General features: G+C 38.1%; 1 protein-coding gene across 2 annotated transcripts in view; it reads left to right on the forward strand.

Annotated features, from left to right (window-relative positions):
- The window catches only part of LOC131060360 (uncharacterized), a 174488-nt gene that overhangs the window by 135318 nt on the left and 16598 nt on the right, over positions 1-22572 (forward strand). For both annotated transcript variants that reach the window (XM_057993540.2, XM_057993539.2), the window contains one exon: positions 18209-18359. In XM_057993540.2, coding sequence (XP_057849523.1) covers positions 18209-18359 — 151 coding nt within the window. The remainder of the gene's footprint in view (positions 1-18208; positions 18360-22572) is intronic.

A 22572-nucleotide genomic window follows, 5' to 3' on the forward strand; every position in this document is an offset into this window, starting at 1 on the left:
TTTGTTGCGATACATAGGTGCTTTCTGATCAACACACCCCTTGTACCTTAATCGTATTCACTTCTGTTTTTGTTTTTATCTATTGACCTATCTTATTTCATTTATTGTCTGTTCAATACATGAATTCTTTAATATATTCTGTATATACTATGTACCTTTCTAGTGCAAGCCATGTAAAATTTTCTTGAATCTGAGTGATAATCACAAGGAGACTGTCCTGATAGCAAGAAATATGAAACGGTCACCCATCCATTGAGAAATTTTCTTTTTGATTTTCTATTTTCGGATTTTTTTTTTGGATTTTGGATTTTCTGACATAAAAAAGATTTGACATATCTCTGATTTGGCACTTGAAAGCTCATATTGGTTCCGGCTAGCTTGATTTTCTTCACTTGTGAAAATGAACGATTTGATGTTCCGCCCTCCTAGCGCCAATTTTGTTGGCTGGTGTTTTGTGACCACACCAACACCGAATAAAGTTTTCCAACGGTCACTTTATCCTTCCTTGATCAAAATTAGATATATGCTAAGATTTCAAGAAGATCATACATTGACTCCAAGGCTCCAATTGTGTACTAGTGACTTTATTGTGGATATAGACTCGTATGGTGATGTTGCTGGTAATCCAAGGGGACTTATGCACACTTGAAGAAGACTTAGACAAATTTACAGCTTTCAAGGATATTCTTGCGAATGATTTGGCAATGAAATAACTCCTTTTCTTAGGGACTTTTAAATTGGATAATGCTGAAAGTAAAATGGGAAAGGGTTTAGGGAAGCTACCCTAATCCAAGAACTCAATAGATAGCAATGATTCGGATGAGATCAACCACACTTCACTTCGCCACTAGCAGACAACTACATAAAGCATGTGCAATCTTCATAGGTTGTGTTTGAGAGATTTTAAACCATTGATGAACACCATCAAAGAACAATGTTCATCCAACAATTTAGATTAAGCGCACACATGTAAAAGCTCAGTCCAACCTTGCACTGTCAATAGAAATCATCTATTAACAAAAGGTATGAGCAAGCGATCTCCATGTTGAAACTTTGCAATCAACTTTGTTCATCTAAATGCTTGAAATAAATCTAAACCTAGGAAAGTGAAACCAGGCAAGCTACAAAATAACACAAGTGTATACCATCAGAGAGCATATATCACTATTTATTACTTCAATAGCTTATTGCAACAATTTCATACAATCTCCCCCTGCTTTACAAATGAAGGGGTGACCCCTTTTTATAGGTCTTCAAGAGGAAAATGGATGGTTGAGATTACAAACCAATCAATGGCTAAGATTAAGCATGCAAAACCCTAATTAGGGTTTGACCAAAGATTCCCAACCATGACGCCAAGTAGTGGGAATAATCATAAATGAAGGAATCACATCCACTACCAATTAACTGCTCCTTGCTCTAAAAATGGCGTCCATAATGCATTAAATACCCTATTACATGCAACATCGCTCAACATGCATTAAATGCACCACTACCTCCAAAATCGCCCAACATTCATTAATGAGCCACCACTCGGTCAAAGTGTCCACTGGCAATAAATGCGCCACCATGCATTGAATAAGCCACCACACGGTCAAAGTGTCCACTGGCAATAAATGCGCCACCATGCCTTCATGCAATTAATAGATTTTCGTCCAAAAATGGACGACCATTATCTTGTTCATTTATGGCGAATGCAATGAATCTGGCCATGTCGGCTTCCATTTCTCCTACGGAAACACTTGGCACAGTCTCCAGTTTGAATTCCAACAATGAAATGTCCTCTTTACACATTGGAGATGTTGATTATCCAAATGTAATGTATGTCTAAGAACAACATGTAATTCTCACAGATGATTCGGATGTGCACAACAATATTCTCACGGGCAATACAAGTGTGCACACAGCAGAGCCTTCACAGGTATTGTGGATACACGCAGTATATACTTCAACTACTATCGCTCTATTCTACGGCTCTTTGATCAAACAAATAATATATTTGTCTAAAGCATATGAAGGGACATGACCCTAAACGGGGTAACTCGTCAAAACAAGAGTGCGATTAGGATAAACAAATATGATCAACACTCCCTCACTAATGAGATGAATACTAATTAAATATTAGTTAAGGATAAGTCAGCGATAAGTAAGATATTAGTAAAAGTTAAAGATAGTAGTAAGGGGAAAGATATCTCCTGCTGCTATAACATCAGCACTCCCTCTTAGCTAGGGAGGTATCTTTCCAAATATCCATGTCATGAAGTCTCTCAACATGACACTCATAGTGGCTACACTCATCTGTGGAAAAGAGTTTATCACAGAGTCTCTCAACGTGATAACATCATGGAGTCTCTCAACATGACGTCCACCATGGCTACTCCCATGCGTGGAAAGCAACACACGTACAAGTGCCCATCACGGAGTCTCTCAACGTGATATCATCATGGAGTCACTCAACATGATGTCCACCATGGCTACTCTCAGAGGGTGGATAAACACAAGTACAAGAGAATCATCACGAAGTCTCTCAACGTGATGTCCACAATGGCTACTCCCATTAGTGGAAGGAAACACATCGTCATGGAGTCACTCAACATGACGTCCACCATGGCTACTCCCAGAGGGTGGAAAGACAAGGGCTTTCACCTCAAATTTCTCTGTCATAGAGAAAAAATGCATCACAAAGGCTTTCACCTCATACTTCTTCGTCATAGAGAAATATAAACTAACAAAGGCTTTCACCTCATACTTCTCCGTCACAAAGAAATATACACTAACAAGGGCTTTCACCTCATACTTGTCCGTCACAGAGAAATAAACACTAACAAGGGCTTTCACCTCAAATTTCTCCGTCTCAGAGAAAAATGCATTAACAAGTGATAATGTGACTCCCTCTAAAGCTCCAAGTACTTGCATTAACCTCTTGATCTCCTCGTCCAAGGTTGCCTCTATTGGTTTGTCAGACTCCCTTTGAATTTTATTTCCTCCTCTTCGAAGAAACTGATCGTAATGACAATCTGTATGGGTTCTTCCTCTTCGAGAGATGTCTCCAGCCACCAACTCAATCCCATGGCTGCAAGGCGTCGGCCAGGCGCTTCAATTCCACCTCTATCGAAGTGAAAATCACTCTTACATTCACCTCGCACCAGAATGAATCCCCCTCAATACAGGCAAAGGGGCATATATCAACTTTCCGAGGTGCTTCCAAAACCCAGACTTTATTTTTAATTGAATGCACAAAAAAATTTCGCCCTATTGTACTAATTAGGGTTTGGTAATGTCAAATTCAATTCCAAGTATTTTAAAATGGGGTAAGATTGGCACACAACTAGGCACTAAATTCTTTCTAAAAGATAGATAGGGCATGTCTCTCGAAGACACATCTAATTTCTTAAAAGCATTTATGTGTTTTTTCAATTTGTATTTCTGAAATGAGGCAAACATACCTCTCCAAGGTACTTCTGCATGAACTCCAAGCCAACAAGCGAATGAAGGCAGCAATGGTGTGGTGAGCAACGGCCTTGGCTAACATGGTCTTATCAGTGCATGACGGTCCGTAGAGCAGCACGCCGTGGGGAGGATCAATGTCGATCTATTTATAAAGATCATGGTGTGTTAGTGACAACTCCACTGCGTTGCAGATCTTCTGCTTTTGAATGTTGCATGCACCGATATCAAAATAAGTCACATTGGGCGTCTCGGACTACGAAAGAAGCAAAATGGAGGAGTTAGCCTCGAGCGGCAGGACGTCGATGAGAGCATTGGAGTGCCTATGCAGAGCGATAGAGGCGGAGGCCTTAAGAACCTCCCTGTTGATGGTGCTCAGGATTCACACATAATAGTTGGAGCCTGTTGTGGAGCCCACTATACCATTATTCTGGTCTACCATCTCCATAAACTGCCCAATCACTAGAGGCACAGATTGTATCCGCTTCACTTCCTCCTGCGCTCTCAGAAGCTCCCTCTTTAGATTCTTCTATTCTTCCTTCACATACTCCTCCTGTATAACGATGAACTCCAATTGTCTCTCCAGGGATTTCATCTTGCTGTACATGTCCTCCTTTATCTCAGAATTTAATGATGGAGTCTAAGAACTCAGAAGCTGCCAACAAATCTGCCGTTGCAATCTGTAACACCGATAGGCACAAAATCTTCCTCAACCCCCATTATCGAACCTGGCTCTGATACCATGTTGATTATCCAAATTTAATGCATGTCTAAGAACAACATGTAATTCTCATAGATGATTCGGATGTGCACAACAATATTCTCACGGGCAATACAAGTGTGTACGCAATAGAGCCTTCACGAGTATTGTGGATACACACAGTATATACTTCAACTACTATCGCTCTATTCTATGACTCTTGAATCGAACAAATAATATATCCGTCTAAAGCATATGAAGGGACATGACCCTAAACGAGGTAACCCGTCAAAACAAGAGTGCAATTAGGATAAACAAATCTGATCAACACTCCCTCTCTAATGAGATGAATACTAATTAAATATTAGTTAAGGATAAGTCAATGATAAGTAAGATATTTTTAAAGATAATAGTCAGGGGAAAGATATTTCTTGCTGCTATAACATCAACAGGAGAAAAACTTCTCCCATCTTGATGTCGTTTTGGAAGAATTTTAACAATTTTGTTCACTAATGAAGGAATCTTGTACGTCTGAAATTCCAGGAGAGAGAAATTCTTTCTAGAGAGATTTTGGCTTGAAGGAATTTTTCCTGTGTTCTTGTGCACATCTCATCCCGAAGGAAGGTGTTTGCCATCAACTGACCAATTTTCCATGTCTGAGGAATTTTTTCTTTTTTGGAATTCTGGAGAGAGAAAATTCTCTCCTAGTCAATTTTTCTCTTGCCTTGAAATTCTTCACCCTGGGCGCATTTCTTCTCTGGGGAAGGAATTTCTTGAAATTTTGAAATTTTCCTTCTTAGCCTTGAATTCCGTGTTCTATTTTGTCTTTGGGCACATTTTAAAGGTGGTGAAGGATTTCTTTGGAATTGACATTATCCTCCTAGACCATGTTTCTGCATTTTCTACCTATCCTAGAGCGCATTTGCTAGGAAGTGGAGGAATTCTGGAAAATTAGACTTTTCTTCCTTGATGTCATTTTGGCACACCCATTCCTTTCCTAGAGATCATTTTCTCCATGATGAAGGAATTTTTATAAGGAGGAAAATTCCTCCTTTGCTTTATTTTGGCGCTCGACCTTGACCTTGATTCTACTTTGCACGTGAGGAATGAATTTCTTCATGCCTTAGCCAAATTTCATGCTTTCCAAGGCCTTGTGCATATTTTGTTGAAGTGAAGGAATTTGAGAAAAAATAGAAAATTCCTCCATATATTGATTTCCACACCCTACCTCTATATTTGAACACATTTCAATTGAGGAGGAATTTTGTCTAGGTTGGGTTTTCCTTTCTGACCTTGATTTTGTGCCCATCTCCTGCCTTGGGTGCCATTTGACTATGGAGGAGGAATTCTTGATACTTGAATGTTTTCCTGCTTGACCCCTGTTTGGCGCCTTCCTTCAGTACTGGGTGGAAATTTCACTTGGTGAAGGAATTTTTCACTTGGAGGAAAATTCTTCCTCTATGCCATTTTAGCGTTCTCTTCCAAGTTTGGGCGCTAATTTCACTTGGTGCAAGATTTTTTCATTTGGAAGGAAATTCCTTCCTTACCCTTGTTTGCCACTCCTCTCCTAGGTTGGGCGCTATTTTGCCTTGGTGCAGGAATTTCAACTTTGGAGGAAAATTCGTTGTTGACCCCACTTAAGCGCCCAACATCATGCGTTGGGTGAGATTTTGCTATGCAAGAAGAATTCTTGAAGAATTGGGAATTCCTCCATGACCTCCTTTTGGCAACCTATTCGACTTGGGTTGATTTTTGTCATGGTAAAAGAATTTTGATGAAGTTTGTATTTTCTTCGTTGACTTGTCCATTGTTGCTCATCATCTGAATTTGGATGCCATTCTTGGAATGAAGTGGATTTCTCTTGCCTTAGAAATATTTTCATATCCTTTCCATTTCAGGAATGAACTCCATGCTTAGCCATTTTTCTGATCAACTGCTTGCTTTTTCAACTTTCCGAATTTGGACTTGTATTTTAAGGAATGCTGTGCCTTCAGTCCTGACCATTGTCTGAGATGGACTTGCCAAAAATAGACTTACTAAAAATATTAAGTACTTTCAAACATCAAATTAGGGCAAACTGGGACAGGGTGACACTAAAAATAGAAATTGCTAAAAATAGTAAGTTTGTTTTTAGGCAAAATTAGGCCAACTCGGGATGCAGTGAAACTAAAAGAAGACTTACTAAAAATAGCAAGTGCTCAAAATTTGCTCAAATTTCACTAGTAGCTGCCTTGAAGGGCTGTGATTTCCTTGCAATGTCCAAATTTTCCAAAATCCTAAGGAAATAACCTCAAATCTAAGTTTTAAGGGCAAAACCTTAAAATAGACAAAACAAGCTCCAAACTTACATTTATCAAAAATAGTTGAAAGCCGGGTAGGCCGAAGGGATTGCTGCGAAAAGACTTGGTTTATTCAGCAAAAAAAGGGGGTTCCTATTTGCAATGGTGTGATGTGTGAAAACGTCACAACATGTCCAAGCTCTAGTAGTGTAGAATGATCCAACCATCTTCGTCGTACAATATTTTACCCAAATCAGCCAAGTGTTGGCAATTAAGCTCATATCAAAGGAGATTCCGCTTTTGTCAATTGGCAAGAGGCGGAATTCTGTGGTATAAACCAGACAAATGGTGACAATATGCTACAATACACTAGGTCAAAAAGGAAAGTAGTAGAAGGCGCCTCACCTTCAAAATCAGCCCAAGCTCCAATGCCCAAAGTCGCTGTCTAATATACAAGTCAAAATACAATTCAAGGGAGCAAGAGGCAAGAGGAGCCCTAGGTCGCCCCAAGAACAAAGATAGACCTTGTTGCTTTAAAGGGGCATTCAAAGTCAGCTGGTGTTCCTTTCAATATAGTTGACCAAATGAAGAAGGCCAATCTCAATGTCACTATGTGGGAGGCCCTCTCCATCCCATCTCAAAGGGATTTGCTTAAGGAGGCATTGAAGGACATCAACCAATCAAGTGATGAGGCAACAGTCGGCAAGAAGACAGTCTCCACCAGTTTGGTACAACCCAGGGAGGAAGAAGATTCAAGCAAGATCAGTAAGCCTCCCCCCTTTAATCTCTCTTTAATCATAGGAGATAACATAGTTCACAATTGCATGATAGATTCAAGAGCTAGTAGTTCAGTCATGCCTAAGAAGGTAGCTGACCTTCTTGGTATAGAATATGAACCTATGACTAAGGGGGTTGTCCAATTGGATGACACTTCTATTAAGATAGTAGTGATTATTAAAAATTTGAAGTTAGCCTTGCACGCATGCCTTGATTGCACTGTCTTGCAAGACATATCAGTCATCGACCTCTCTGCTTCTTTGCCATCTATGTGTCTAGAGACTTCACTGTGAAGATAGGTGGATACTTGCCTTCTGATTGGTCCCACATGCTATTTTGAACAAGGTATGGTACAAAGGATACCATAAAGGTAGAGTCCATTGCACAAAACCACATTGAGCCCTTCACCCCCAACCCTATAAACATGAATTGCACTTTGCGTGAAGAAAGGGAGGAGGATATTGTCCATGAACCTACTACTCTTTTGGAGGTCCTTGATTGCTTGCTAGATGAATGGGGCAATGCTTTTCAGTTTGATCCATTAGTTGAGACTGAGGAGACCGGGCTTGGCACTTGTTGTATTCATGAGGAGGATACTCCTATTCCTAACCTCATCAAGACACAAGAAGACCCACAAGGGTTATGGAGCATGTTTTTTGATGGTTCAAGAAACAAGAATGGTGCAGGTGCTGGTGTGTTGCTTGTTTCTTCTGAGTAGGAGAAATATTTCTTGTCTTTTAGGCTTCATTTTGGCTACTCCAATAATGTGGCTGAGTATGAAGCCCTAGTTCAAGGCCTCCAACTTGCACAAAGGAGAAAGATCAAATACTGTGAGTATTTGGGGACAATGAGTTGGTTGTTAATCATATTAGAGCTCAGAACATAACAAAGAACAACCTACTCAAGTCATACAAACATAGGGTTTGGGATTTGATTGAACGATTTGAGACCTTCAACATCCAGAGTGTTTCTAGGAGTCAAAATAGGCATGTTGATAGACTTGTAGTAGTGGGTGCTCAATTTGACATACCAACGCATGTTGCAAGCAAGAAGGAACAACACATTAGGCTTGTTGTAAGTTCTGCCATCCCAGACAATCAAGCAAATTGGAAGGTGTTAAAAAGTGATTAGTAGATTATCAACTTCTTGCAAAATGAAGCAGAGTTTCCCACTAGAAACCAGCCTATGCTGCAAGATCAATATGGAGATCAGATCATGCAGCTCAACTCCAACAAGTTGCCTAAAGGTCTAGTTACCTTGGAAAGCATTTTCAACTCAGATGATTAACTGAAGAAGAAAATGAACCTAGCTACAAAGAAGGGTGATTATAAGCTAGTTGTTATTGAGGACAAGCCGCTAAATTTGGGAAAGGTATGTTCCTCAACTGAACAAGAAGTCTTTGTTGAGCTTTGTCAAAGATATGATGACATAGTTGCTTGGACTTATGAAGATTTGAAGGGTTTTGACCCTATCCTAGCCTAGCATACTATAGAACTAAACCTAGATGCAAAGCCAGTTAGACAAAAGCAAATGCTAGTAAACCCCAAAATTGAGCCACTTATGAGAAATGAGTTAACCAAACTCATAGAAGCCAATATCATCTTCCCTATCAAACACTCCTCTTGGGTGGCTAACTTTGTCCCTGTAAGTAAGAAGAATGGGGAAATCAAACTATGAGTAGACTTTAGGGATCTCAACAGAGCCTCCCTTAAGGATCATTATCCCCTTCCCTCCATGGAACAAGTTCTACAAAGGGTCAGTGCCCTAGAAAGATTTTCATTTTTGGACGAGTATTCAGGCTACAATCAAATTTTGGTCCAAGAGTCAGACCAATACAAGATCGCATTTACTACTAAGTAGGGTACCTATGCTTATTGTAAGATGCCTTTTGGGCTAATGAATGCAGGTGCCACATTTCAAAGAGAAATTGGACATGTCTTTTAGGGGTGTATTAGCAAAGTTTGTGCTTATATATCTTGATGATATAACTGTTTATTTGAAGCATGTAGCTGATCATTTTGGTCAGCTTGAGTAGGTGTTCATGAAATGTGAGGAATATGGTGTGTTCTTGAACCCAAGCAAATGTGCATTTGCTAATGATCAAGGAAGATTGCTAGGACACATTGTATCTAAAGAAGGCTTTAGCCATTGATCTAGAGTGAGTGGAGGCTATTCTTTCCCTTCCACTCCCTAGTCATAAGAATGGATTACAAAGTTTCCTTTGTAAGATCAACTTTGTGAGGAGGTTCATTCCCAACCTTGCCACCATGGTAAAACCCCTCACCTCTATGCTAAAGAAAAAATTGGTTTTCAGTTAGACTAAGGAAGGGAAGGTTGGATTTGAAGAAATTAAGCAAGCAAATTGCTTAGGCCCCTACTCTTGTTAATCCTAACCATGAAAAGGATTTTATCCTCTATACCTTCAGAGGAGAATCCAACATCTTAGCTGTCCTAACACAACTGGACAATGATAATTTGGAGCAACCCATTGCCTTCTTCAATGAGGGATTAAAGGATTATGAGCCTAGATATAGCTATGTAGAGAAGCATGTCCTCATTGTTGTAAGAGCACTGAAGAAGTTTAGACACATGTTGTCTAACAATAGGATCCAACTCTTAGTTCCACATGCAAGTGTCAAGGATTTCCTTCTAAACAAGGACATCAGTGAGAAGAGGGCTGGATGGATAACCAAGGTCATGGAATACAATGTCAACATCAAGATCACAAAGCTTGTAAGAGGCAGGGGCCTATGTGAACAGCTTGTCTCATCTTTTGAGACTCCTTCAGAGGTCACCCTTGTGTTACAAGAGGATCAACCAATTAGCAACGACACTTATGTCAGTTGGGTGGGCGATATGACCACCTTCTTAATGGAAGGTAGATACCGCCAAGGTCTAGGTTGGACCAAAAGAAGAAACTTCAGGTTGTAGTCCATCCCCTACGTCTTAGTAGATGGCACCCTTTTCTGAAGAGACTCTAATGGAGTCTTGTTAAGATGTATTGAGCAAAATCAAGTCAACAGATTATCAGAAGAATTTCACGATGGCTCTTAGGGGGTTATTTCTCTGCAAGGACTATAACTATCGAAATAATGAGGGCTGGTTATTACTGGCCAACCTTATTCGGTGACTCACATAGATGGGTGAAGAAATACAAGAAATGTGCTTTATTTTCTAGAAAGAAAAGGCTAGCTTTTCTTCCTCTCTACTCTATTCAAGTGGACCAGCCATTTGCACAATGGGGTTTAGTAGTGTAGTAGCACCCATAGGCCTATCATGCCTCCAAGAGTCAAAGTTTGATTTTTTGTCTTGCTCTGTGGTGTTTCATGTTAATAAGGTCATTTTAGGCCATTAATGATATTTGGAGTCATTTTGGAAGTTTGTGGGTCATTTGGTTAGAAGATGTAAAAGTTGCTACAAAGTTGTCATTGTTGTCAATGTTGTCATGACAACTTTTAACTTGTAATGACAACTTCTTAATATGTTGTTAAAGGGCAGTTGTAGGTTGGTTGGGGGTGAGAAACTAATTGGTAAGGCATACATAAGCCCTTTTCACACGACCCCAAGGGTTGGAGAACTTGTATAGGAGATTTTGGTGAAGGAAAATACAAATTTCTGAACATTTATCACATTTTTTGCTGCTATTTCATCTTGTACAGACTGTATTTTCCATTTCATGATCTGATACTGATTGGAAAAGGTTCTCATGTGAATCACCTTTCATTTGCAATTGGTTTGGTGGTTTTCATTGAGTTTGGAGAAAGTTATTGCCATTTTACCATAGGCAGCCCTATAAGACTGTTTTTTCTGGAACTTGCAGGCTGTTGCAACAAATGGTACGGATTGTACGGTGCATTAAATGATCTTAGACCAATTGGGAATGAAAGTTTGGTGAATCTACTTTGATTTGTTTTTTGTTTCATTCAAATCCGTTGAGAATTGAGAAAGTTATTGCATTTTTCTCAAAAAACAATTTGAAACCCTACCTAGGGTTACCCGAGAGGGAAAAAATGTAATATCTTTTGTTTTACAGGGTGGAAAATGCTAAATTTTTGTAAGAAGACCTATACATATGTATTCTTTCATATTCCAAAGTTTCAGATTGTTTTGACAAGGGTTGCATGTGCCAAACATTGACAGTATGACTGATATCTGTATGTATCAGTCTGGCAAGAGCATGAAAAGGGCAAAATTTTGATATGAATGCTAGGGTTTGAGGGTGGATGGCTGTGGAAGGATGTGAAGGGTTTAGGGAGGACCCCAAATTCATAAAGCATTGAATGGTTTGTGTGCTCAGCAAAAGTCCAAGCCCTAGGACTGTCATGGGAGACTAGGTGTGCCAAGGAGAGGACAGTCATCTTTTTCCTTTCTTGTCATATTAAATCATGTTTGTAAGTGTTGTTATCCACATAATAAGTATTGATAAGGTTCTCCAAAGTCTGTGAATAGTAAACCCAAGGCGGATTGTGAGTTGTTTGGTCATTGACCCCAAGATGGTTCTCATCTCTACTTGTCAAACAAGGGTAAAAGGTCCTAAGATAGAAGTGTGATTGGGATTCCCTATTGGAAAGTGATAGGAAGACATTTATGTCATGTGTCAAGCCTTTGGAATGATTTGGATGGAACCAAATACATCATATGTCTAAGAATCCAAAGATAGGTCTTGAAAGAAGGGTTTTGGGGAAAAGTCATGAACTAGTCTTGCTGTCATAAGCATCCTATCCTTGTGATTGTTGATTGTTATTAGAGTTGTCTTTGTGTTACCTGTACCTCTGTATCATTTGGACTTCATTGGCATGATAAATCCACCTTCTAGTGCTGGTCACAAGTGGATCTTGGCCGCTAGAGACTACTTCAACAGGTGGACAAAGGTAGTTGCATTGAAGGACACCATAGAGGCCTTAGTGTTGGAATTCCTTGATGGAATTATGACGAGATTCGGTGTACCCTCCACCATCATATCAAATAATGCCAAGGCATTTGTTGAAACCCAAATCAATTCTTGGGCAATTAAGCATGGTATATACTTAAAGACACCATCCAATTATGAACCTTAGGGTAATGGTTTAGCTGAATCTTCCAACAAAAACCTCATTAGGATCACCAAAAGAACAATTGAAGACAACAAAGGTCTTGGCATTTTAAGTTGAGGACAGCCTGATGGGTTGACATGATCACACCAAAGAGGGCGATTGGTCACTCCCCTTTCATGCTGGTATACAGGAAAGAAGAAAGGTTCCCATCTTCCCTAGAGTTACCCTCTCTTGAGCTAGCACATTAGCTAGAATTAAGAGAGATTGATGCCATGACAGTAAGGTTAGCGGAGCTAATGGAGCTGGAAGAGGTTAGAAGTTAGGCAATGCATACGCTTGAGGCTCATCAAGAGCAAGTCAAAAGGAGTGTTGACAAAAAGGCTACTAGTAGGGTCTTCAAAGAGGGAGATCTAGTTCTCGAGTGGGATGCAGATAGAGCCAAAACCAGATGACACTCCAAATTTAATGCTATTTGGAGTGGTCCGTATGTCATCACTAGTTGCAAGGAGGCCAATGCATTTCATCTCTCTAGGTTTGATGGTGAATTTCTTCCAATCCTGGTGAATGGGATTCATCTCAAGCCTTGCTTCTAAGGAGGGTCTTGATGACAATGTAAATATTAGATCAGAGGTTGTTTTTCCTTCATAAGTGCTTTTGCACCTGTTGAATTTTCCTGAAGAGAATGTATGTTCTAGTTTCTAGCTTCCCCCCAAGTGTTGGCATGCACATGTTTTGGGTCCTTCCAGTGACTCAGTGCCCAATGGATGCTTAAGGCTTTTGGATTTCTTTCTTAGTAGGCAAGCATCCCATAGAGGTCGCCAAAATGTGTCATTTTATGACACCCTTGGCCCTATCAGTGAGAACAAATCAGAGATATGTGCCATGGACCAACGGTGCCCCAGTTGATAAGGACAAAACCAATAGAATCATGAAATTTTTAGTGTTGTCTTGTCAGGAGGTGGGTTCAAAGCCTTTTCCTTCTTGAATCCAGAATCTTAAAATTTCGGGGTTCTAAGCTTTTTCCTCCTTGAACCCAGAATTCCGGGGTTCCAAGCCTTTTCCTCCTTGAACCCGAAATCTTGGAATTTTGGGGTTCCAAGGCTTTTCTACTTGAACCCGAAATCTCAAAATTCTGGGGTTCTAAGCCTTTTCCTCCTTGAATCCGAAATCCCGAAATTCCAAGGTTCCAAGCCTTTTCCTCCTTGAACCTAAAATCCCAAAATTTCGGGGTTCATGACTCCCCTTACAGCAGGGCCCGACATCCGACTTCCGTTAACTTGCGACACTTCCAAATGATCTGATCAACACTCAAGGCTCTTAATGCTCCATCAACCCCTGTGGCTGGTCTATTTCATTCATGGAGCTACATGGGTACATTTAATGCTTTTATGCAAGATTGCCATCAAGTGGAGTCTAGGGCCATGCTTAATTATGGTTACTTGATGGCCTTCATGTTAGGTCTTCATGCTTTGACTTTGGAATGTCAGGCAATCCAACTTCTAGAAGTACCTTTTTTCTTGGGATTGCCTTGTCAGGGTATGGCTAGGCTAATTGCATGCACACCATGTCAGGCCTGTGCACTTCCTTGCCTTCCTTGACTGACATTCCTCTGTGTATGCCAGGGTCAAGGTTTTCTCTCCTTGACCATTAGTCTTTCCTTTGCTTCCAGTTTGCTATATATAGGCTGTTAAGCTTCATTATAAAGGGTTCTCCCCCTACTGGCTTGAGCTACTCTTTGCTCTTTCACTTCTCTTGAAGATTTGCATATTCTCTTGCGTTTCTGCAATTGTAAATTTGGCCATTGGACTGAGAATGAATTGAAATCATCATTCTTGCCTCTCTTCAACTTATGCATGTTGTGTATGTTTCCTTACCTTCATTATAAGTGTATGTTTTGTGTCTTTCTCTCATGTATATGCTATGTTAATTTGTTTTTGAGTGTGAATTGTGGGAAACCTTCTCCCCTTTGACATTTAGCAAATTATAACCTCCATGCATGCGTTTGGGATCATTCATGCAACTGAAGTTTGTGCATCTCTGGGTTATTTCGATTGGTTCTTTGTGTCATTTCGAGCTGGGGAGAGGAACATCTCTCATCTTGGTGTATCACCTCCTTTCATTTTAGCATATCCTCCTTCCCTTTTCCTCAACAAGCTGTTAGGATAGGTTTAGAAGTAGAATTTGGAGTGTTTAGTTGGTTCAACACCTGCACATGGATTGAGAAGGAAGTCGTCCTTGTTCGAAAATTCAACCCCATTGCGCAAGGTCTGACACTTCGGGGTTGTTTCCATGTTTCACGAGGTTGTTGAGTTGATTGCTCAACAATGGTGCAAACTTTTGTGACAATAGTATGTATGACAGAGATCCATAATTACTTCATAGAATTGCATTCATCTATAGATGATGAGATTGTGCATGATGGAAAATTCAAAACATAAACCTTGGTTGTAAATTTAGATCAATCCAATGAAGTTTTTGAGACTATTAGCTTTTCTGATGACACCAAGGAAATGAATCCAAATGATAAAACTATCGGAATCACTAATGTACTTTTTTGTACTCTTTTGCTATAGCCATATTACACAACATTTCTTTTTCTTATACTTTGCTATAACCTTACTACACAACATTTTTTCCTCCCTTGATATTTTTTTTCTAATTGTTCTTCCTTTAGAAAGGAAGTCTCTTATTTTTCCTCCCTATCCTGTACATCTATCCTTTGGAATCTCTTGACATTTGGTGGATTCTCTTTTGGAATTTTCATTATTAATTTTGCTCCTCTTATTGCATTTGCCTCTGAGAGTTCCTCACTCTTTGTTAGTGTTTGGCCATTCTTATGGTATTGTGCTGCTCTTGGAAAATTAAATGAATCGTTTGTGGAGTCACCACAAAAACCACAAGTCTCTTTCTTATCTCCTTGTATAGTTCACTACATTTAAAGCAAGTGACCCCATTCCGTATTCTTTGTCCTTGAGCTTGTTGATTTTATGTTGTCACTTGGTCAATAGTCATCTTGGTAGTTGATGGAGGGCATTTCATTTTGGATCTATGGAATTGCATGTTGGATTTTATTTATTGTTCTTTGATTATTTTTGAACTATGGTTGGTGGTAGCAGTTTGGTCCCAATATCATTGCTTAGAATCAAGGGGAATCGATCACTTTCTATGGTTGAGGAAATGCCATCCTGAGGGTGGATTGATCAACTCATCAACAAAATGTGAGTGACGATAGGCCAATTGATGAGAGTGGATGATCTCTTCTTCGCTTTGGGCTCAACTAGAAGGATTTTCCTAGACATAGCCTTTAACAAAATTTGAACACAATTGAAGTTATGCAAGTAAACAAATTGCAATAGTATCCATTGTACATTGGCCCCAAAATTTGTCACTACGCCAATGACTAATCTATTGCAATTTACACATATGACCTCTATTAAGTTAATAAAGATATGCAAGACATGATTCTCCAAAGGTATTAGTTATAACTGTTATGACTTGCTTTAGATATTGAATCATGAAGTGCATATTAAGTAACTCCTACCACGAACCACTAAATACTAATATTGTTCATTTTGAGTGCATGGTCAAAGTTTCTAGGACTAATGCCTTATATTGGGCTACAAAGTCATAGTAAAACTAAACGAAACAACACAAAAATTACAAGAGATATGATATCAATTACTGAACATGCTTAATAATCTCTCTCCAAACATGCAAAAATCTATATGTGATATTGGAAAGACTATTACAAATAATATCTACAATGTAGTAAAGTGTTGTGCAGTAAAGTGTTGTGACACTTCTCAATTCAATATAACATTCACAACAACAAAGGTTGCGAGATAAAATCCTAAGCTAGGAAGAACTTGTCACATTTCTTCATTTGGAAGTTCCCTTGAAGATCTACAATTGGGCAAGGAGACATTCAATTTCAAACATCTGCTATATACTAGCTACCTTTTCATGATTTGCAAAATGAGTTGCTCTTTTTGTGACTAGACATGTAAGATTTGGAACCCTAGAAGTTCTTCGACATTGTAGTCATATGTAAATGGAGAAATGATTGACCTTTGATATGTCAAACGAACTCATAATTATAGCACTTCATTTGGTTGCTTCAATCCTTGTGGGGAGTTGACTCAAAGATGAAGTTAAAAAGTTGAGATCCCATGAAATTTGCTTAAGTGGTGGCTTGGAGCTTGTGTGGAAAGCATTCATGTTAGGAAAACCCAATCATTGCATTAATAGTGGCATGGCCCTCTTCGTCTTCAATTGTTGTAAGTACATTTGAATTTGTCCCTTGAGATGAATAATTATTTCTGGGTAGGAAAGCTCTCTTGGAATAGTTACGGCATTAAATTTGATCATTAATGGTGACTTGGGTCATTTAGGGAGGTAGGTGGGAGTGAAAAGTGCATATGTAGAACTTTTGGAGTTTTGGGCATGTTGTAAATTAGAGGTCTGAGATACCTCATTAGCCATGCCAAAAATAAGTAAATTGGAATACCCCGTATCAATAACTTCAAAATGACATATGAAGGAAATTATTGAGAGTTGCAGCGAGGATAACACATAATCTATACCACTTATTGACAAATTGGTTAGCTTATTAACTTATGAACTCATCCACATCTTTTCTTTTGAAAGTTTTCAGTTGATACTTTGGGCTCAAAGTGAACCTTGTCGGCGTTTTCAGAGGTTCTTGAACCTTGAAATCGTCTACCAATTTGCTTGTCCACACTTTGGGGAGTTTTAGAACTTTGGAATTATGTGGCAAATAAAAGAAGACCCACTTCTTGGGGATTTGAGATTGGGAGTACTCCATACTTAATGCCCAAAGCAAGGAAATTAAGGTATCTCCATATCACTGACTTTGAAAGGATACATGAAGGGAAATATTGGGAGTTGGGGATTGGGGTTCTTGAGGAATTCATCCCTCATGGCATGCAAGAATAGATTGGAACTTGTGAACATGAAAGAGTAATATAGTGTGAAATGTTGGGGAGACCTCATAACACATCATAACACATGCTTCAATGTATTATGTCAAAGGTATTCTTGCATCTCTAACTCCTAAAAAGTATAAGGGAAATGTTGGAGGTCAACGAATGGGGATACTAGGGAACTCATGGCACAAAGTGATGAGTTGGTGCACTTTACATCCATATCATTAGAAATGGAAATAAAAATTTCGTTACTTTCTAACTAACTAGCGCATATGGCTATCTGGTTTGTTAGCACATGAAGCTCCTTCCACTTTGGTGCAAAAACATTCAGGTCTTTGTTGTTTGTTTGAAAATGGATTTTGTTTTGGAAAACACTTGATTTTCATCAAGGTGGAAATTATACTTGCCAAAGGGCTTTGCCTTTCTAGATGAAAGGAAAGACTTCAAGAAACACCTAAAAAGTTGTGCTTGGATTTTCCTTGCAGATATGTAGTTACTATGCCAATTAATGTTATTCCTATGTTGAAATTCTACCAATTTCTATGTTACCATCAAGAGCCATGCCAATATTTCAATCACAGAAAATATTGAACTGTTCAAGTGTTTGCCCAATGTGCCTAATTGGAATTCAAGTTTTTTACACATCACTAATATTTTTTACACTTGTCATATGATATCATGATTCATTAACCTCTGTTGTTTTCGTATGACAATGGCACGCAAAATGCTGCTGGTTACAATATTTCTTTTTGCATGTAGATAGCTTTCGTTTTAGTAGATGATACGTACAGATTTCTATTATAAAATACACCAATTTTCTCAAATGATGCTACTTCTATCCTGGTAAAGCTGAATAATTGTGCCTGAAAGTACTTGGTGCTGGTTTCGATCTTCAAGAGATACTTCCCTTTATAATCTTAGACAGTTGTTATTTCTGATTCTTATGTACTTGTTTTGAGTTTTTATTATAATTGTTGGCATAAATAAACTTTCTATAGAATAATTCTCTTTCAATGGTGTTTGCAGGTATGTTGTTGAAAAAGACATTGAAAACAATGTTGTGTTTGTTTCAAGAAATTACTATTCTCTTGATAAGCGAAGGCGCATATTTCATGTTGGCTCTTTAAACTGGATTTTAGGTGCTACCCCAGATAGTTTTGATGAGCTACAATGCAAGGTACTCTTATCATACTATATTTTGTAGTTTGTCACTATTTAACTAGTGTGGCAAGGGATTTCTTTTCTGATCTTGTCTTGCTGTGACATTGTAAGATTCATGTTTGTTACAAATTAGTATGATTGTTTGGGTGAAAGAAATTATTTTTATTCAGGAAAAGAAATTTTAATTTTATCCAAAGGTGACCAAAGTAGGTCAATACAACTATAAAATGTATCCAGTTACAGCAGTATATGATAGGGGAAAACTCCAGAAACTGAAAAGTGGCTATGGCTAAAGCTAGAAACTCTAAACAACAAAATCACGGAAAGAAGAGGTAAATCCAAGCAGGTAACTCCTAGCAGTAAAATATAAGTAGAAATATAAATAATCGAGCAAAAGGAGGACCAAGCCAGGAAAGGTGTAATCATATGTTCATATCAGTGTTCGAAGAGAAGAAGGAAAACCAACATCACCATCACTCACAATAACAAGACCATTGCAAGATCTGATAATATTCAAGGGAGAATTTGCCGAGTTAAGGGGATTTGTCGGACAATTCTAAAAGAAAATAGTGAGCACTTTTGGACCTTTGTGGATAACATAGTTATCAGGTTTATGAAATTCTATTTGTTCGGTTCAAATTATTGAAATCTGGAACCTTCAAAAAGGTTCAGGGAAAAATAATTCAGAAATTTATATAGATAGAACATATAAAACATGGAAAATCCATAACAATTTATCAGCAGATTTATTTATAGATAATGTCGTTTGTTTAAATTTTTTGGTTATAGCATGGAAATTTATAGGGGGTTATGCATGTGCAGTAGGAAAAAAAAGGCAAATAATTAAAACTAAAGTTAATGTTATTATTACCAGCTAGTCCAAAAAAAAGACAAATTTAATTTTTATCGTTGGTGACTTCTATGTAGACCCTACCAATCAAGAAGCATTTTTTCTGAACTAAGGGTATCATATATGTAGGAATTTACTTGAAATAAATAAATTTATTTTCATTGTCTCCATTCACTCAGTAAGGAAAATTGAATGAGATACTTTAAATATAACTTTAATTATGCCGAGAGGCATACTAAAGTGGCAGCAAGGCACAGAGTGTATGTCATGATTGTGTACATGAAAACTGAAGAACAATCCTCATATATTTAAAAGACATAAAAATTGTGAAATAACTCTTAAATAAATAAAAATAAAATGTTTTTTAAATAGTTTTAAAGTAAAATAAAATCACTCTTAAGTAAACTAGCATACCTATCTTTAGAAGAATATAGATAAAGTACACCGAAAGATATCATCTTTGTTCATTTATTCCACCTAAAATTATATTATATTATTATATTGTAATTAATATTAAGTCATTATTATATTATGATAGTGTAATTAATATTAAATTATTATTAAAATATGATTATATTATTATGTTTTAATATATTATTATTTTTTATATTTTTAAATTTCCATTAAACTCTTTCCAAAAGTAGAAAAGCTTTTAGTACCAAATTTTTATTATTATATTTTTATTTTATATTCATTCGTATTCTTATTCTTGAGAAAAAAAGTGGATTTTATGTAGGGACACTTTCAATTGCCCATAATTAATATTATAATAATATTAGATTGAGATAAATACAAAGTTAATTGATTGCATGATGGAGATAGACATAATCGATTGATTAAACTCCAAAGTGAGTGGCAATTGAGAGGTGGAAGTGAATATATAATTAGCATTAAATAATTAAAAATATTTAATTGAGTACATGAGAGGAGAAAATAAATAAAATAAAATAAAAATTAAAAATAAAATGTTTTTTTGCTTTTCATATATTTAAGTGTCACAAATGTTGTTTGTAACTAGGTAAGATGGGTTCGGATTGCCTTAAGGCAACATCCGAACCCATATAGGACTGGGTCCTATCCTAAAGGGGTAACGTGCCCTCAAGATAAGCTCAGGCCCTATAACTTTCACGCCACCCTAAAATGCTCCACGTCTCAAATAAATAAATTGGCGCCAAAGGAGGAAGGCCGACTTGGATTTAACAAAGGTTAAAGACTCATATAAATAAAGTCAACTTACAAATACAATACTTAGCTTGATTTTCCAGATCCGATCCTCTTTTGTATATCAGATCTGCCCTTCTAGATACACCAAGTCTCCACCAAAAATGCCTTATATCCTTTGGACAAGTTTGCACAATCCTCTTCAAGTTTCGCACCTTTTAATTGCAGAGATAGTTCCTTGATTTTCCAGATCCGATCCTCTTTTGTATATCAGATCTGCCCTTCTAGATACACCAAGTCTCCACCAAAAATGCCTTATATCCTTTGGACAAGTTTGCACAATCCTCTTCAAGTTTCGCACCTTTTAATTGCAGAGATAGTTCCTTGATTGCATGTGATATGAAGTGAAGTTGTATTTGCAAGTTGACTTTATTTATATGAGTCTTTAACCTTTGTTAAATCCAAGTCGGCCTTCCTCCTTTTGGCGCCAATTTATTTATTTGAGGCGTGGAGCATTTTAGGGTGGCATGAAAGTTATAGGGCCTGAGCTTATCTTGGGGGCACGTTACCCCTTTAGGATAGGACCCAGTCCTATATGGGTTCAGATGTTGCCTTAAGGCAATCCAAACCCATCTTGCCTAGTTACAAACAACACTCCCTCTTAACTAGGGAAGAAGAGAATACATAATCTGAACCTTTAGAGTTCCATCTAGCACACAAGCATAGAATGGATCTAGCACACAAGCATAGAATTACATCTACCACCTAGCACACAAGCACAGGATGGTTCTAGCACACAAGCATAGAAAGTGTAATACACAAGTGGGTCTTTACATAATTACAATTTTCCATCTAACACACAAGCATAGATTGGACACATTTCATTCTTGCACACAAGCAAAGAATGATCAAAGTGCAGCAGGTAGGGTCACTGAGATCAGAGCTCTCTCTCAATCAGGGTTCCATTTTCCACAATACCAAGTCTGTCTCTAAAGTATTCGAACTTCACTCTGGATAAAGGTTTGGTAAGGATATCTGCAACCTGTTCATCTGTGCTAATGTACTTTAGTTGAATGGTGCCTCTTTGCACCAAATCCCGAATGAAGTGATAGTGTGTTTCCACATGTTTGGACCGGTCATGGAACACAGGATTTACTGACATCTTTATACAGCTTTGATTATCACAACGAATGGTGGTAGGACCAGTAGCTTGCCCAAATAATCCAACAAGGAGCTTGCGAAGCCACACTGCTTCTCTGGATGCAATAGATGCTGCAATGTACTCAGCTTCTGTAGTGCTTAATGCTACCGAAGATTGCTTTCTACATGCCCAAGAGATCACTGCAGAGCCCAAGTTGAAGCAGATACCTGAAGTACTTTTCCTGTCCTTGACACTCCCTACCCAATCTTAATCTGAGTAGCCTTCCAATAAGATTGAGGTATTAAGTGAATACTTCAGCCCATAACCAATAGTGCCACACAGGTATCTTAGAATGTGCTCGGCAGCAACCAGGTGAAGAAGTTTAGGTAAGCTCATGAACTGACTGAGGGCATTCACATCATAACAGATATCTGGCCTAGTATTGACTAGGTACATCGAGGATCCAATCAACTGCCTATACTCAGATGGATTTGCAAAATCAGAGTTAGCTGCAGAAACACTTAACTTCTTTAAGTTAGATTCCATAGGAGTATACATGGGTTTACAATCCATCATTCTAAATCTATTCAAAATATCAATAGTATATTTTCCTTGACTTAGAAAAATTTCATTGGATTTTTGCCATACTTCTAACCCTAGGAAGTAATGCATTACACCTAAATCCTTCATTTCAAATTCTGAGGTTAATTCCTTCTTACATCTTATGATTAATTTATTTTCACTAGTGAGAAATAAATCATGCACATACAAAACCAAAATAAGCATCTTATCGTTATAAATTTTCAAGTAAATGTTAGCATCAGCATCATTCTTGCAAAATCCTAAACATAGTAAGTACTTATCAATTCTTTCGTACCAAGCACGAGGAGCCTGTTTGAGCCCATATAAGGCTTTCTTCAACCTGCAAACATGAGAATCTCTTTTATGGATTACATAACCTTCGGGTTGCTCAATATAGACTTCCTCCTCAATGACACCATTGAGGAAGGCTGTCTTAACGTCCATTTGATGCAGCTCCCAACTTTTGGCTGCAACACAAGCTACTATAGATCTAAT

This window comes from Cryptomeria japonica, chromosome 4, assembly GCF_030272615.1.
Source record: "Cryptomeria japonica chromosome 4, Sugi_1.0, whole genome shotgun sequence".
In the NCBI taxonomy this organism is placed as follows: Eukaryota; Viridiplantae; Streptophyta; class Pinopsida; order Cupressales; family Cupressaceae; genus Cryptomeria; species Cryptomeria japonica.